The sequence below is a fragment of the Neodiprion pinetum genome, chromosome 3, assembly GCF_021155775.2.
Source record: "Neodiprion pinetum isolate iyNeoPine1 chromosome 3, iyNeoPine1.2, whole genome shotgun sequence".
Classification (NCBI taxonomy): Eukaryota; Metazoa; Arthropoda; class Insecta; order Hymenoptera; family Diprionidae; genus Neodiprion; species Neodiprion pinetum.
In genome coordinates this window covers 7,864,438-7,883,365 of record NC_060234.1, presented here as the reverse complement: position 1 = coordinate 7,883,365, position 18,928 = coordinate 7,864,438, and the positions used below count along the sequence as shown (strand labels likewise).

General features: G+C 36.5%; 1 protein-coding gene across 4 annotated transcripts in view; it reads right to left on the bottom strand.

Moving 5' to 3' along the window:
• Positions 1–12,811: 12,811 nt before the first annotated feature.
• LOC124215349 (A disintegrin and metalloproteinase with thrombospondin motifs 9) overlaps positions 12,812–18,928 on the bottom strand; it is a 180,961-nt gene continuing 174,844 nt past the window's right edge. For all 4 annotated transcript variants that reach the window (XM_046618652.2, XM_069134263.1, XM_046618653.2 and 1 more), the window contains 5 exons: positions 18,190–18,515; positions 17,729–17,865; positions 17,046–17,239; positions 16,818–16,920; positions 12,812–16,216 (listed from right to left, as the gene is read on the bottom strand). In XM_046618652.2, the coding sequence (XP_046474608.1) occupies positions 16,831–16,920; positions 17,046–17,239; positions 17,729–17,865; positions 18,190–18,515 (747 nt within the window). In that variant the 3' untranslated portion in view covers positions 12,812–16,216; positions 16,818–16,830. The remainder of the gene's footprint in view (positions 16,217–16,817; positions 16,921–17,045; positions 17,240–17,728; positions 17,866–18,189; positions 18,516–18,928) is intronic.

Sequence of the window (18,928 nt, the reverse complement as noted above, 5' to 3'; positions counted from 1 at the left end):
GGAGCTTATATCGGTGATTTATCTTGACGATTTGATATTCTTCGGCAGAGCCTACGACGAGTGCCAAGAAAATATACGCATCACTCGCTCACTTTTACATCAACTTGGTTTCGTTATTAATGAAAGGAAGTGTTGATTAATACCGCAAAAAAGTGCGGATTTCCTGAATTTTCGTCCGTTTCCGAAAAGACGATCATTGAACTCACGCAAAAGAAAAGAGATCGAGTAAGAAGAGAAATCGAAAAATATCGGTCGATAAAAGTAAGCAAAATTCGTGGATTTGCTGAGTTAATAGGCGCACGGGACAAAAATATGGAATGGAAACTACTATCGGTGCATGGAAAAAAGCACTCACATAACTTACTTATTAAGACTATGAAACTGATCAAATATGTAGCGAAACTTTGCAGGGTGATAGAATTGACGATTCAGAGGAAAAAACATCACTTTGGCATGTTTTCTGCCCGAACGACTGAATCATCATAGTGAATGCAATTTAAGTGTAGTCGCTTTCAGGTTTTCGTGTGAAATTGATTCAAATAGGCAGATCAGAGAGGTTATTCGGGTAAGTTTGGCAAAGCGATGTTTCTATATACCCAGAAAACAGCAAATGAGTTAATCTTACAAATATTCGATCGAATCATTTGAGATCTTGAAACTCTCCCAGTTCAATACAAATCATAGGCATTGTTTGACGAAAGCTCTAATCTATTGTTTCATTGTGCAAAGCGTGAAGTCGAAAAACGAAAATATTTCGTTATATTTTCTAAGCGCTTTTAAACCCAAGACTTTCTAGATGTTTTCCTCGGAATTCCTAAAGGTCCAACGAGTTGACATGACGACAGAGATCCTTGATGACCTTGATGATGAATTTGTAGACAGCAGAATTGTTTGCGGATTTTGAGGAACGCTCAGATCAATTTGTTCACATGCTATTAAAAATTATTTTTACGAGAAAAATAGCGTGATGATGTGATAATTATTGGAAATCTTTTAGGTGGCATTGTTGGATCAGTCATTTTTGACGCAAAAATATCCAAGTCTACTGGAATCGCATGTTGCAACAAGCAGTAAATTCTTAATTGACAATGCAATCGACATAAAGCGGCGATCGCATTAATGAAAAATTTGCAGCGAAACGGCATTGGTACTTGGGTATCGATAACATGGCGTAAGGTTCAAATTTTCGAGTAGATACATAGACAGTGAATATTTATTCATAATTGAAAGACAATTGCATAAGATATATGTTCACACGACAAAACACAAATACGCATTACATTCCGATCAGGTACCCTGACTAGGGTTAAGCGGCGTAGTTGGAAACTTTCGACTTTTTCGACTGCTCGAGTCGCCTTTGCGTCGAACTTGATACCTGTGTGTCTCAGGTGTGTTCACAAATTAAGTTGCAGAATACGAAGTTTTAGCTGAAGACAGTGAGCGAACTCATTGTCAAGGAAATATTGTGAACGACCACTTTGGTCGTGACATCTGGTGTCCAAAAAAGAAATGAGGCTAGTGCACCTTAGGTGCACCTGAATAAATAATTAAATCGTGAGATTCGTTTAGATAAAATAAAAATGCGAAAAAATTTTTTTACAATTCTATGGAATTTCGACAGATGAGCACTGATTGTAAATGAACTGATGAACTTTTGCTTGAACACCATAGTCGGTCATGTTCTCCTAGCCCCGCTTCGATGTCAGTTCCTACTAGAGGCTCCGACCACCGCTCGAAAAATTACCTCCGTCAGATGGTTCGGTATGAGCTTCGGTGGGATCGATCTCTGAAATATTCAAGTCATTTTAAGTTACAGCCGCAGATACATATAAAATCTACTTTACGTCTTCGTCGATCAGTGCTTGGAAAATTCAGTCCGACCAAACATGAAAATTATTGACGAAATACTGATTACGTCTTTCTCTAACGTCACCGAAAACCGTGTTTCACGGAAGGTATTATTCAGGTTATGCTCGGTTTTTCGAACTACGTCTTTTGCCTGATGAATCAGATCAAATCCAGCGTTTCATATCTGCAGCTCGTTGCCGGTACAATTCGATCATCTTGTATCTTGACATCTCAACTGTGCAAGTGATCTCCCCTTCGAAAAATATGTTTGTTCCGCCCCAAAGTACGAGTATATCGTTTCAGTTAATAATTCCTACGGAACACGCACGGCGGAGAGTTTTGTCTGTGTTGTTTGCACGAAAGTTTACAACATTTACTGATACAAAAATCTCGATTCAACTTTCGAATATCGTTGAAATGTATTTTTTTTCATTCGTCTCTACGCACGCGAGAGAAAAATGTGAAAAAGAATTCCAAATATCCTGAAACTCGAGTTTCGAAATGAAACTGCACTTTGAGATCTGTTCGAATCTTTAGTCGACTACATTGCAATCGACTAGAGACTTGCACTGTTGAAAAAAAAAAAAAAAAAAAAAAATCACAAGGAAGGCATTTTAATATTTACGTAACGTTTCAAGCTAGATTTGGAATATGCCTCTAAAATATTCAACAATATACCTACTTTTGATTGAATTCGAATTACGTTCTGGAAAATTTTGGTGCGTGAAATCATTTTTTGGAAAATTACTTTTCGCAAACTTCAGAATACACGCAAGATGACGATGAAAATTTATAAACATTTACAGTCGACTTTACTTTGCGCGGAAATTTCGAGAAGACAAAAATGCAACATGACTGGAAGGGGTGAGGGATTGAAATTGATTTATATCACATGAGTCTCACCATAGGATGGAGTCGACGTCCCTGTTTCTGAACGGGTCGTATTTCGACGCACTGGACCAAACCTACAATAAAATGATAAATCACATCATTATGAATATTTTCATTTGATGTGATGAGGACGGCGGATTTCACAAAATCAATGCGTCTCAAACTCGATAAACTTTTTAACCAATGTTGATTTCACGTCATAACATTTTCTATAAAATAAGCTTTGTCCTAAGGATTTTTCGATACCGTTACCTAAGTCATTCGTCTGACGTTCCGTATCTTTTAATAAACCATTCCTTATCATTTCACTATGGGGGGATTTGCAAACCAAAGATCATGTGAGTAGTCGTGATCAATTACCCAACTTTACGCAAAAAAAAAAAAAAAAAAAACAGAACAAGCGGCTTCAAGTTGGCCATAAGCTAGCCCTCGAACTTCTCGTTCTCATGCGGCTAGTTTCAAGTTTACAGAAAAAAAAAATTAAGAATATCCAATTCGAATTTCTAACTACAAATTGATATCCGTACCTCGAAAGCCCTCTGGCACTATATTACATGTTAATCTGACGATTTTTGAAATTTAGAATTACTGTAACGGATCAACTCTTGAAAATTTTGCAAGTCCAACCTTGGATTCGATATCGGTGACCTGAAAGACCTTTACTTATTACTTTCTACCAAACTCCAAATGTTCTTGGATTGTTTTCCGCTTTATTGGATGAGGCATTTTGGATTTCGCAAATCTGACCTCGGATTCGTGATCAGCCACCCAATGAACCTTCAAGTACCAGTCTTTATGAAAATCCGAATATATTTATTATTTTTCCAGAATATTGAGTACGCCGAATTCAAATTTTGCAAATCTGACTTTAGATTCGTAATGACCAATCCAAAAATTCTTACGATACCAATTTTCAATCAAATCCATTCATCTATTCTCAACATATCATCATTTCTATATTATTTTTTTCAATTTTGCTATTCGAATAATCCAATAAGTACTGAACCGATCAAGGCAAAAACCTAATTAGATCTAAGTTTGGAAAAACCGCGTCGATTGAGACCAAAATCACTGGAATTCGGTAACTCATTCTCGACATATCGTAGGAGAAAAAAATTTATCACACACACGCATACATAATCCATCAGACATTTGCTCGACGGCATGCAGGGGCACAAAATGGACCATTCACGATCGCTCCGGCGATCTACGGCTCTCCGATGCGAAGCTCAAGCATCTTTACCTTCCGATTCATTGGGTGCCAGTGTAGGAATGAATTTGCTCACTGAGCCCCGATCCAAACTAGGCGAAATCCCCGTTAGATAGCACAACACGTGGCTCGAGGGTCGTGTTATTGTGAATGGTGCAACGAAATTAGGCATCAGGCAACGAAATAAAAGTGTAATATGCAGGTATAATTGATGTTCGACCAAAGGTATTGTTTATTGCCTCGGTCATTTGTCAATCAATCGAAATCCTGTTTATTATTGCGTTCGCGATCAGTCCGCGATCATTCAAACGATGACAACTGTTTTTCTGAAGAAAATGAGCCACGAATCAGTTATATTGAAGCCATGGTGTGGAAAAATCCTTATCATGGAATTTTTTCACGTGGAATGAGCTCTGGTTCAGAAATAAATCTTTTTTGGAACATATCGATTTTTTAAAAGTCACCGTACTGAACCGAAAAGGTTTTATAGTTTCTTATTGTATTCGTATAGGATCGTATTTTACTGAAACAATATGATATCACAAAAATACTTCTAATCTGTGAAAAATGCTCGACAAAGTCCTTTCTAACAAATGCCACGTGATTTTTCAGCATCTACTGACGGTTGCTCGGAACGTAAAAATGACAATGCGGATGTAACGCGGTTTCGATCTAGTTTCACGCGTTCAAATTTCACGAAAATCAGTCACCCTAGATGCGTGTCCTCTTATTATCAGGATAAAACTGAATTGGATGTAACTCACAAATTGCCGGACATGAACGGAAACCTTATTCCTTGCGTCAAAGCCTGGGAACTGATTGCCAGAACTGCCAAAAGTACGATGAGTTTTCCCATGTTTGTCTTCTGAATTTAATTCAAAACTGATGCGAATGAATTATGTTCCTTGGCTTTTATACTTTGGCATTATTGGTGTCATGGAAGAAAACCAGATGTGTACATAAAGATTCTAGAAACACAAATTCGAAATGTGTCACCTGCGGTAAAACATTACTTGTCGATCACATTTACCAACGAATTCTACACCTTGACAGCTTTATTATATTTAACCAGCTTCAGGGACTATTGTTGTTGGCATATCCTAATTCTTCCATCTGTCGAATTGTGCGGCACGACAAATTTCCATTCCTCACGCCTAACTTGACCGTAAAACTGTTATATTCTGCACATGCAACGCGATGCAATTATCGCAATCGCATTACATAATTTTTGGTCTGAAGGTTTTTTTTATAATTTCTTGCACTCTGCTGGTTAAGCTTTAATTTCCGAAATTGACGATATTAGACACAGTCCGCGAATCAGAAGCTCAAAACACCTTTTGAATTGCGCAAAAATTGTCTATTCATTATTTTCAGACTCTTTAATTAATCATCTTGCGTCTGAACTTTCGAAATTTAACATGTCTGATTGTGAATACGTACGTTTTGGGCACTGTAACACTAAATATGAGTTTTTCCAAAATGCCTCATCCAATAAAGCTGATTAGATCTATGTTTGGAAAAGTCGTGTCGATTGAGACCAATTGCAGGGGCACCAAATGGACCGATCCACAATCGCTCCGGCGATCCACGGCTCTCCGATGCGAAGCTCACGCATCTCTACCTATCGATTCATTGGGTGCCAGTTTAGGAATGAGTTTGCTCACTGAGCCCCGATCAAAACTAGGCGAAATCCCGGTCAGATAGCTCATCACGTGGGCCGAGGGTCGTGTGATTGCGAATGGTGCACTCGTGAAAATACATTTTCAGCGTAGAGATCGTTGGATCGCACCATATCCTAGAGTGCAACGATTTTTACCGACTCGTTCGACAAGCGAAAAATGTAGAGTTGATTCAACAAAACATTGAAATACATGCCGCTAGAAGAAAAATACCCCTCCGGGTATTTGATATGAACTTGAGTTGTGGAAAGACTGAGAATACAGTACAAGACGTCGTTAGGTGTCTTTCCAACGATAATAGGGTACAAACGGAGACGAGAGATTCATTTGGTCAGAAATAAATTCTCCGTTTATAGAATCAGTCAGAAGATTGATCAACTGACCAATAATCGACATTTCTCGAATTTCTTCAATGGTGAGCGAATTTTATAGGCCAGCCGAAATAGACAGATTAATGATCCGCGTAGGTAAAGTATAACAGTTTAATGACATATTTATCGACAATGTAAATTCAGGTTCTGCAGCATGTTTGTCACCTTTTTCGAACTTTGATCGACGTAGATTTGACTATGTTGAATTTCGCAACGCATATCTGATTGCAAAGAATTTCAAGTACATGAATGATTTACTCAGCTGACTACGGCATGCGACATACTTCTCAATCGAAGTAAGGCCACATTCTAGTTATTAACCTTTTTATAGATACGCTTCAAACCAACCTTATTTCAATTCAAGCTAATTTGCTGAATTTTAGTTGTCCATCACTAAACGGAAATTGAAAACTTCATAACTATGTCCTGATTACATAAAAACTCTTAATAGAAAAGTTTTGGGAGTCACTGATTTCGAATTGGGGGCTAAATATGTTGAACTCAGGAAGGAAAAAAGATCATGGCTTGGTATATCTAAAATTTGTCCGCATCGCCGGAAAATCAATAGGTATAAGCCCCGAATTTCCACTACACTTAGTTATGAATTCCAAATTATTTGCTCAAAATTGTGTACAAATGACCTGAATATTTATCCGAAAAATATTTGAGTCCGGCCAAAGCGTACCAAAAACTGGCGCCAATGGAATTTTCATATTACCATTGCCAAACATGGGGACGCTACATTTTCAGATTCTAAAACTGCTCTTGAAGGTGAAAATGTAATATTCAATAAATTGAGAATAAGTAGCTATACGAAAATTTGAATAAAAACTCATATTTAGTGTTACAGTGACCAAAACGTACGTATTCACAATCAGACATGTTAAATTTCGAAAGTTCAGACGCAAGATGATTAATTAAAGAGTCTGAAAATAATGAATAGACAATTTTTGCGCAATTCAAAAAGTGTTTTGAGCTTCTGATTCGCGGACTGTGTCTAATATCGTCAATTTCGGAAATTAAAGCTTAACCAGCAGAGTGCGAGAAATTATAAAAAAAACCTTCAGACCAAAAATTATGTAATGCGATTGCGATAATTGCATCGCGTTGCATGTGCAGAATATAACAGTTTTACGGTCAAGTTAGGCGTGAGGAATGGAAATTTGTCGTGCCGCACAATTCGACAGATGGAAGAATTAGGATATGCCAACAACAATAGTCCCTGAAGCTGGTTAAATATAATAAAGCTGTCAAGGTGTAGAATTCGTCGGTAAGTATGATCGACAAGTAATGTTTTACCGCAGGTGACACATTTCGAATTTGTGTTTGTAGAATCTTTATGTACACATCTGGTTTTCTTCCATGACACCAATAATGCCAAAGTATAAAAGCCAAGGAACATAATTCATTCGCATCAGTTTTGAATTAAATTCAGAAGACAAACATGGGAAAACTCATCGTACTTTTGGCAGTTCTGGCAATCAGTTCCCAGGCTTTGACGCAAGGAATAAGGTTTCCGTTCATGTCCGGCAATTTGTGAGTTACATCCAATTCAGTTTTATCCTGATAATAAGAGGACACGCATCTAGGGTGACTGATTTTCGTGAAATTTGAACGCGTGAAACTAGATCGAAACCGCGTTACATCCGCATTGTCATTTTTACGTTCCGAGCAACCGTCAGTAGATGCTGAAAAATCACGTGGCATTTGTTAGAAAGGACTTTGTCGAGCATTTTTCACAGATTAGAAGTATTTTTGTGATATCATATTGTTTCAGTAAAATACAATCCTATGTGAATACAATAAGAAACCATAAAACCTATTCGGTTCAGTACGGTGACTTTTAAAAAATCGACATGTTCCAAAAAAGATTTATTTCTGAACCAGAGCTCATTCCACGTAAAAAAATCCCATGATAAGGATTTTTCCACACCATGGCTTCAATATAACTAATTCGTGGCTCATTTTCTTCAGAAAAACAGTTGTCATCGTTTGAATGATCGCGGACTGATCGCGAACGCAATAATAAACAGGATTTCGATTGATTGACAAATGACCGAGACAATAAACAATACCTTTGGTCGAACATCAGTTATACCTGCATGTTACACTTTTATTTCGTTGCCTGATGCCTAATTTCGTTACACCATTCACAATAACACGACCCTCGAGCCACGTGTTGTGCTATCTAACGGGGATTTCGCCTAGTTTGGATCGGGGCTCAGTGAGCAAATTCATTCCTACACTGGCACCCAATGAATCGGAAGGTAAAGATGCTTGAGCTTCGCATCGGAGAGCCATGGATCGCCGGAGCGATCGTGAATGGTCCATTTTGTGCCCCTGCATGCCGTCGAGCAAATGTCTGATGGATTATGTATGCGTGTGTGTGATAAATTTTTTTCTCCTACGATATGTCGAGAATGAGTTACCGAATTCCAGTGATTTTGGTCTCAATCGACGCGGTTTTTCCAAACTTAGATCTAATTAGATTTTTGCCTTGATCGGTTCAGTACTTATTGGATTATTCGAATAGCAAAATTGAAAAAAATAATATAGAAATGATGATATGTTGAGAATAGATGAATGGATTTGATTGAAAATTGGTATCGTAAGAATTTTTGGATTGGTCATTACGAATCTAAAGTCAGATTTGCAAAATTTGAATTCGGCGTACTCAATATTCTGGAAAAATAATAAATATATTCGGATTTTCATGAAGACTGGTACTTGAAGGTTCATTGGGTGGCTGATCACGAATCCGAGGTCAGATTTGCGAAATCCAAAACGCCTCATCCAATAAAACGGAAAACAATCCAAGAACATTTGGAGTTTGGTAGAAAGTAATAAGTAAAGGTCTTTCGGGTCACCGATATCGAATCCAAGGTTGGACTTGCAAAATTTTCAAGATTGGATCCGTTACAGTTGTTCAAAATTTTTAAAATCGTCAGATTAACACGTAATATGGCACCAGAGGGCTTTCAAATCGGTTATCACGGATATCAATTTGTAGTTGGAAATTCGGATTAGATATTCCTAATTTTTTTTTTCTGTGAAGTTGTGTCGACAAATCCTTAAGACAAAGCTTATTTTATAGAAAATTTTATGACGTAAAATCAACTTTGGTTAAAAAGTATATCGAGTTTGGAATGCGTTGATTTTACGAAAGCCGCCGTCCTCATCACATTATCAAATGAAAATATTCATTATGATGTGATTTATCACCCTATTTTAGGTCTGATCCAGTGCGTCAAGCTACGTCCGGTACAGGAACAAGGACCTCGAATTTATCCTATGGTGAGACTCATGTGATAAAAATCAATTTCAATCCCTCACCTCTTCCAGTTATGTTGCATTCTTGTCTTCTTGAACTTGTCGCACAAAGTAAAGTCGACTGTAACTATGTTTATAAATTTCCATCATCATCTTGCGGGTACTTTGAAGTTTGCGAAAAGTAATTTTCCGAAAAATGATATCATGCAACAAAATTTTCCAGAACGTAGTTCGAATTCAATCAGGCGTAGGTATGTTGCCCAATATTTTAGAGGCAGATTCCAAATCTAACTTGAATCTTACGTTACGCAAATATTAAAATGCCTTCTTTGTGATTTTCTTTTTATTTTTGTTTTAACAGTGCAAATCTCTTGTCGATTAAAACGTAGTTGGCTAAAGATTCGATTAGATCTCAAAGTGCAGTTTCATTTCGAAACTCGAGTTTCAGGATTTTTCGAATTCTTTTTCACATTGTTCTCTCGCGTGTGTAAAGAGACGAATGAAAAAAAATACATTACAACGATATTCGAAAGTCGAATCGAGATTTTTGTATCAGTAAATGTTGCAAACTTTCGTGCAAACAATACAGACAAAACTCTCAGCCGTGCGTGTTCCATAGGGATTATTAACTGAAACGATATACTTTGGGGCGGAACAAACATATTTTCCGAAGGGGATATCATTAGTACAATTGAAATATTAGAGTAAAAGATCATCGATTGTACCGCGAATGAGCCGCAGACATGAAACGCTGGATTTCATCTGATTCACCAGGCAAAATATTTACATTAGTTATAAATACCGAAAACATCCTGAACAATACCTTCTCCGAAACGCGGTTTTCGGTGACGTCATTAGAATAAAAGACGTAATTAGTATTTTGTCGATGATTTTCATGTTTGGTCGGACTGAATTTTCCAAGCACTGATCGACGAAGACGTAATGTAGATATTACATGCAGCGGCTGCTGTAACTTAATATGACTTGAATATTTCAGTGATCGATTCCAGCGAAGATTTTGCTGAACCATTTGCCGGAGGTAATTCTTCGAGCGGTGGTCGGAGCCTCTAGTAGGAACTGACATCGAAGCGGGGCTAGAAGAAAATGACCGACTATGGTGTTCAAGCAAAAGTTCATCGATTCATTTACAATCAGTGCTCATTTGTCGGAATTCCATAGAATTGTGAAAAAATTTGTTCGCATTTTTATTTTATCCAAACGAATCTCACGAATTAATCATTCATTCAGGTGCACCTAAGGTGCACTAGCCTCATTTCTTTTTTGGACACCAGATGTCACGACCAAAGTGGTCGTTCACAATATTTCCTTGACAATGAGTTCGCTCACTGTCTTCAGCTAAAACTTCGTATTCTGCAACTTAATCTGTGAATACACCTGAGACACACAGGTATCAAGTTCGACGCAAAGGCGACTCGAGCAGTTGAAAAAGTCGAAAGTTTCCGACTACGTCGCTTAACCCTAGTCAGGGTACCTGATCGGAATGTAATGCGTATTTGTGTTTTGTCGTGTGAACATATATCTTATGCAATTGTTTTTTAATTACGAATAAATATTCACTGTCTATGTATCTACTCGAAAATTCGAACCTCACGCCACGTTATTGGTACCCAAGTACCAATGCCGTTTCGCTGTAAATTTTTCATTCATGTGACTGTCGCTTTATGTTAATTTCATTCTTATTTAAAAATTTACTACCTTCTGCGACATTCGATTGCAGATGATTTCGATGTTTTCGCGTAAGAAAAAAAAAGATCCGACAATGCCACGTCAAAAATTTCCAGTAATCAGATATTACATCATCATACTTTCTTCTGGCAAAATGGATCTGTGTCAGCATGTTGATTCATTCCCTGGTAGATACCGTCCCATTGAAATTGAATTGAAGTTACACTTAGATTTCGGAAGAATGTCTTACACTGTATTTTCAGTGTAATTAGATTAAAAGCATACCAATGTCCCACCGAAAAATCACCGGAATAAAAATAATAAAACACACTGTAATAATACGGTGGAACCGAATCCGCCTGGGTTGAATATTCAGGAACTGAAAAAACGAATAAACATATAGAAGGTCGTGGGTAAAAGTCATGTTTTCTAGGCATATACCGGGACAATCTCTTGAAACTTGAAAATCAACCGCGCATGCGCCAAATAATTCAATCTCATTGGTGGGCGAATTCTTCCCGCAGCGATATTTTTGTCTGCAATGCAGGCGGGCCAACGTACGCATAATGTCTAAGTTTGGATTTTCAAAGAGTATAAGCATCAAATTACTACCGTTCTTTGAAGAATCAACATTCCGACCCGATAACAAATGTTTCCCAATCCTTTCAGAGTCACTGCCTCAATTATTTGAGATTCTAACCTCGAAAATTCGGAGCAACTACATCGCCGCCAGAAACAGAGTTTGACAGCTGAAACTTGGGATGAACAGCTGATAAAACTCGCGCATGCGCGGTTCATTTTCAAGTTTCAAGAGATTGTCCCGGTAGGAACATCGGTTTTCCGAATTTACTCGAATAACCTCGCTGATCTGCCAAGTTGAATCAATTTTTCATACAAAAACCTGAAAGTCACTAAACTTAAAATTCACTGACTATAAAGATCCAGTTGTTAGGGCAGGAAACATGCCGAAATAATGTTTTTTCCCTCTGAATCATCAATTCTACGAATCAACATAGTTTCGCTGCATATTTAATTAGTTTTATAAACGTGATAAGTAAGTGCCATTGTACTTGCAGCGATAGCAAATTTACATTCCATGTTTTGTCCCGTATCAATTTTTATCGGCATACACAATAATCGAAATGATTAAATTAGATGCATCTCGTCATTAATGAAACTTTTACGCATCATGAATTGAAATCTTCTTCCTCATAACGATGTTGAATTTTTTAAAATCTAAGTTTATAACGAATCATACATAAATGACATAATACATGTTGTTTATTTTATCAATTATATATATTTAAATAATAATTTACGTACACGGAGTTCACATACATGTATAGTAATTTCTGATAGCATACTTTTCAACAGACAGTAGTGTATAGTTATATTAATATGTATTGTAAGTTTTGGTGTCAATAAAATTATTTGATAATATGTAATATACTGTGTAAACTTCCATATGTTAAATTAATAATCAGATATAGCTGTACAAAAGTAAAAAATAATAGTATGGTAAAAGGAATTACAGGTTAATTGCGACACGATATGTATACGAACCAATGAGAACATGGGTTTTAGGAGAAGCAATAATCGGCTTGGCTGTGTTGAATGATGAGTTACATTATATGTATAGGGTGTGATCGTTGATACCGGAGTTTGATTACTATATTAAAACTCAACGAATTTCTGCGAATGGTTTGCAAAACTCCGATGAGAAACTGGCATGATCGTGATTATTTGATTATGGTTATTCACGTAATCATAATTAGAGTATCGGACTAATCATAGTTTTCTTATACACGCATGTATTCGCTGTAAAAATCTAGCCAAATTATGTTTAGAAATACTTTGCTTTGGCAGTACCCACATAACATGAAATCTTTCTGAGAAACTTTCAATAAAATATTTTATAGAAAGATTATGAGAATCTTTTTAAGAACAGCAACAATCAAGAAATCTTTTGCAAGTTTCTGGCACGGACATTTTCAACTTGCAGCAACCTTTTTTTCGAAGTATTTTTGAAATGTTTTTTTCCTTTCATGAAAGATTTCAGAAAGTTTTCTGAAATATTCATTGTTATGCGGGTAAGAGTCACGATGAAATTATTATATACGAATGGTTCTCATGGAAATGGTGCAAATTTGTAATATCATGATAACAGGAAATATCATGGCGGTTTCCATAATTATTCATTACTTATCAGTGATAACAGTATTCCATGTAATCGCTATCTAGAATGTTATTGAATCGACATTCCCATTGCATTTATTATTACGACGATAATACAACAGTTTTTATCAGGAGTGGGAACCTACTTGTTATATTCGTTTAGGAAAAGAATTACAAGTAAAAAATCTTCGAAAACGAATCGATTTCCCCTGCAGATCTGGATAAGTTAACTACAGATATTCAAATTCACTGGAATATTAACCAATTTGATAGTTATTTTGCAATTCAATTGCGTAATGATGATATTAATAGTTGCATAAATACGTCATTTTCAATGTTGAAAGCATAGAAAATGTGATGTGCACGAGCCATGCGTTCAAAATATTATCTCGCACGAATCATCACGTATTATCCTGTTTTCATAGTGCGTCAAAATCCCGCGTAGTAGGAACATGATTTACTACCAAGTATACATACAACGCATTGAATGGTAACTGTGTCCTACCTCAAACTGTTTAAAATACGTACTGGGGTGACTTTTACGTTGTATATTAAAATTATCGTTTTTGATTAAACAAAAAGTTAGTTTGTTAGATGAGAAGCTGTTCGGTAGATAATTATACGCTGTAGAATTGATCTATTCTAATCGTTTGACTATGAGATTTAAACTAATGGGTTTTTTCTTCAAACTGTAAGTGTCAAGTAATGTGGCACATAAAATTATAATGCAGTTAGTACAAATTGTGCAATTTTCAATTGAACTACTACGAGTATGAAAATTGTGTACTGAATATGCTTTCCATGTTGAAATGCAAATTTGAGAATAATTCTTCTTGACTGTCGGTTCAATTTTCAACAGAAAAAGAACGTTGCTACAGGTTAACTAACATTTTATTATTTCAACAAGCATATTCCATACTCTAAGAGGATATTATTATCATTTATAAGTAACACATAACGTAAAGATATATATGGCAGTGCGTTATGCTGACGGCAAATTGGCAAATTCTAGATTTTTCGCATACAGTAATTAGAGAGCACAAATTCGGGCTTAGTGTTCTTAAGATCAGATCGTCCATAGATTTACAGATGCCTAGTCGCAAAGTACGGTGTAATCGTGGTATGAATTTAAAATTCTATCAAATCAAATTCCACAATTTCACCACATTTTCTTCCTAAATCAATGGTCATATTTTAATTTAAAACTGACTGATATATCCTAGCGTTTGATTAAAAATTTCGTTTTAAACATCAAGTTTCCTACAGACGATTCATCCGACGATTTTATCTATGTATACTTAATCATTTATACTTATTATTAAAATTTTCTGGACCACGCAATCACAAAAATGACATAGTGTACTATTTGATATACAGTCTCGGATCTTATGCCATTTTGTGAATTCAATAAAAATAGTACATTACACGAAAGAAATATAATTCTACTGTATATAGCGGAATATGTTTTTTAACGCTCTCTTTCAGCACGTATCAATATTTTACGATTATTACTATGGAGTTCATCGGACAATCTAATTTGCTTTTTCAAATTCGTTGACAGCTTGTTTTTCTCCTTGAAGATACTAATAGCAATATATTTCTATACGTGTAAATTGGCTCGCATTATTTTCTATTGTCTAATTTACTTATGTACAATTTTGGATCTGCTAGAGAAATTTATGTTCTAAACAAGATTACGCGCTGGTTTTGCAATAATTTCGCATAGTTTTTATTAATTCACCTAAAAAATGCTTCTATGTATCGTAGTACGTATATTTACCGAGTTCAAAATCATTATTTATACCAAAGGAATTAACCACCTATGAAGAAATGTTCTGGTAAAATTATTGTTCAACAGATAATTCCAAAGCTCTTCATTGCATTTTGTTTTAAAATGTCTAATGTTCAATTAGCTGAAATACGTTGAAAATTTCACTCAAATTTTTTTTTCTCTAAAATCCCGAAATCCATCATTCTCTTGTGAGTTTATTAGTGCGCAGAATTTCGGGTAATATATTTCAATCCTGAAGATTACGAGCAAATCTCAACTTTGTGCAGGAAATAGTGATAGTTTATAGAAATGCGAGTTCACTTCTCAAGTTCTAACTGTTTCATCGCTTCGCAGTTAATTTAAAGTCAGGAATGTGAAGAATTTTCCGTCTGACTTTTACGTTTGGTGCCATAATTACGGGCTCAGGTCTTTAACTGGTTAAAACTTATTTTTCCTTTCTTTTAGATGAGATTTGAAACATTTTTTACCAATTACCAGTAGCGAGTTGGGCTTTGACTTATTTCAACGAAATGTAATTGTAATTAGTTATACAATTCTCGTACTCGATCTTCAGGCATTGATAATATTAATGAGGAAAAATTTGCGAATAAAATTTTAAATTCCTAAAATTTGGTATTGATTTTCTCTAGCACCAATTAGCCTTCATGTTCCAAGCAACAGTCTATGTCTAATACAGGTGGGCTTAGTACGGAACATGACTTAGAATAATAATTAGTCGTAATATCTTAGCTTACGTGTTCCTCGATAATAGTAGTATTGGGCCCTATAATTACCTTGGTTAACTTACTCCGTCTTGTTCTGGGACCAATATTACAAGAATTCAAACTGTTCGTCGGACAGATGCCCTCGTTCTAGAAGCTTAAAATGTTAAAAATATCAGTCTTGAAACAGCAAACCCTTGCCAAGCGTTTACCAATAACTCCAACCTGTCGCTTAAAAACTTCGCACAAAAAAAAAAAAATAGAGCCGTACAGTAGCTGTTCTCGCTGAACATTCTGGTTTCAATTAATCGTTTACAATCATACGTAGCGTATATAATTATGAATAACATTAACAATTCTGTCAAGTTAAAAAAGAGACTTGCTGTTTCGCCATTGACATTTTTTTTTTTCCCCCAATTTCCAATACGGAAATAGAGGTGCTGCACACTCAGTTGAATAGCTATGTTTTTTTAATGGTCCCAGCGCAGAGCCAGAGGTTTAAAGGCACTCGGTGTGGCAATGATGAAAGGCAGCAACATTGCCAATTCTATTGGCATATCCTGGCACTCATGCCATCTGCAGTCTTCGGAAAGCTGTTGACAAGATGAAATCAAAAATTTATCACGAAAATTCAATTTCATCGAAAGACTAGGAGTGTGTATGTCAGTAGTTTTTCAATTCATCAAGTTCTATCAGTACATAGTTCATGAGAGTCTGAATACGCAGAGATTAAACTGTGAAACTGATAAAGAAGATCAAGCATCGAACTGCGCATGCGCGAGCGTTATTGGATTCTTACGCAGGTTAGCCACCTCAAGTTTCAGCTGTCAAACGCGGCTTACGGATGTTTGGTAGGTGATGCCAATTTTCTTCGGTTAGACAGGTCTTTCGGTTAAGCGGATCTCAAACAGTCGGTATATTAATTCGGGAATGCTTGAAAAACTTTGATAGTCAATTGACTGATGACCCACGACTACTACGAGTCATCATAGCGACATAACTTTAATTCGCCACTTGACGCGGAAGAGTTTGACATTGCATGTCCCGTTTCGAGTAAGTTGGCTGCCCTGATTCTCAGACGAAAATATTACCATGTTACGAGCTCATTAACCAATAGAGTTTAATTATTTCGCATATGCGCATTCAGTTACTCTATCTGCTAAGTTTCGTAGTGTTATGTCGGCACATAATTACCTTGACGCTTTGACTAAGGAGGTAAAACATCCAGCTTCAGGCCGGTCTGTAATTTACAGAACCCACAGTATCCTCCGCATTTTCCCACAACCTTCTGTTGGTTCTGTAACGAAGAAAGTGTGATCATAGAATGGTAATAAGACCATTCCGTACTTGCAAGTTGTATCATTTTAGTCGCATTTATTGCACACTATTTGTAGTGTTTATGACATTATGTTATTTACTCACTATTTTATTGATGATTCGCGACGTCATGGATCCTTGGCTAACCCAGGATAGAGTAGGTGACAAACCCAGCTGAGTACCGACTAAATTTATGCTAAATTGGCCTTGTGGACACTGTGCTGAACTGTAGCAATCACCGGCTTTGCCAAACTCGACCCGTTTCGATCCCTTTGTCCAGGAAAATGTGAAGTCGTCAACTGTAAGTATGAATGATTATTGTCAAATGAGAAGCATGTGTGTCACTCGACGCTTTAAAACACTTTTTCCTCAAACAGTAATAATACGGTGGTATTGATTTATCGCATCCACTGCTGCTTGACACCTCACTTTTGTAATCTGCTGGTATTGATGGAAAAAGCAGAACATTTTTATGGTTTCGCAATTTGGTTTACCTCTGATTCATTTGTGGTCTTTACAATACATTTCCGTAAAAAATACTACTTATGTCAAAAATCTTATTTCGACAACTTGTGACGGGTGAAGATTTCTTACCGCATTATGAAACGATCTAATATCTTTTAAATTTTTGCCAAAATTAATAAGCTCATTCATACAATAATGAATATTTTTTAAATAAGTACAGGAGTTTGACAGAAAAAAACCCTAGTTATAATTAGTTCCACATCAATAACTTTTTTTTTCCGTTAATAATCTATAATTATTATCCTTTTTATCTTTTCTCTTACCATCAACGATAAGTGTTCGGGGGTCGAGTCGTATTCTTCTGAACATTGTTCGGCCTGAGGTTGAGCCGGTGTAATTTGCACACTTACAGTTGTCATTTCGCTGACCATTGAATGGGCATGTTCTTGGGTCCAACAATCTGTGATAAAAAATGTAAGACCAAATCAAACTTTGTATTGAAATTGCTGGTTAGCGAACGAAAAAAAAACGTATTTTTGAAAGTCGTGCCTATAATTTGCTTCAAATTTTAACAGCCGAAATATTGGACTGTGCCTTCAGGATGACAAATTTGCACAATCTGTTCTCTGTAAGGCATCAATTTCCAAGTATTCTCTGAGATATTTTTAAACAGAGCAGACTTTGCCTCAACACTAAGAAATGCACGAATCGAATCAGTTTATGTGCGATGCCACGGTGGAATTACAGAGTTTGTGATCGTTGTTGTAACTGATAAATGACGCACCTTTTGTCGTATATTTCAGCGAAATTTTCATGGTCACCCGATGCAAGGGTCAGGTATTCCAAGGGCTGATCTCCGGTCATATTGTGACAATATATTGACATGTTCTTTCCACCAATTATCAGTAAATACTCGCCATCTTGAGTTGTTTTGAATTTCTTTTTAGCTTCCAAACATGAAAGTAGACCGCATCGGCGTATGTTACACTTGCGTCTACGCAGTGGCTTCAGTGTACGGGGACAAAAGCGATTCTTCACCCTTGTACCATCTTTTCGTTTACAAAATAACCTTCTTACTTGTTTTCCTTTACGTCCACAAGTAGCGGAGCACTGGTGAAAAACAGATCGTTCACATATAAATCTCAACGTACCGAATGGAGACGGTGAAACTTAGCAGGTAGAGTAAGTGACTGCGCATGCGCAAAATAATTGAACTCTATCGGCCGACGAGCTCGTACCCGGTCACATTTTCATCGGCAATGCAGGGCAGCCGATTTATTCGTAAGTTTGCCCAAAAAAAATTTCCATTGTCTTCATAAACTATAGACAGCTGCATTTAAGAAATTCAAACTTGAGGTGGCCAGCCTGCACGGAGAGAGGACAAGGCTCGCGCATGCGCAGTTGGGTACTCAATCTGCTAAGGGTCCCAATAAATTCTTATCAATATACATGCGCTATAATTATCCCAGATATTACTGGAATTGAATTTACCACGTTTTGCCAATAAAAATAAGGGTTAGTAC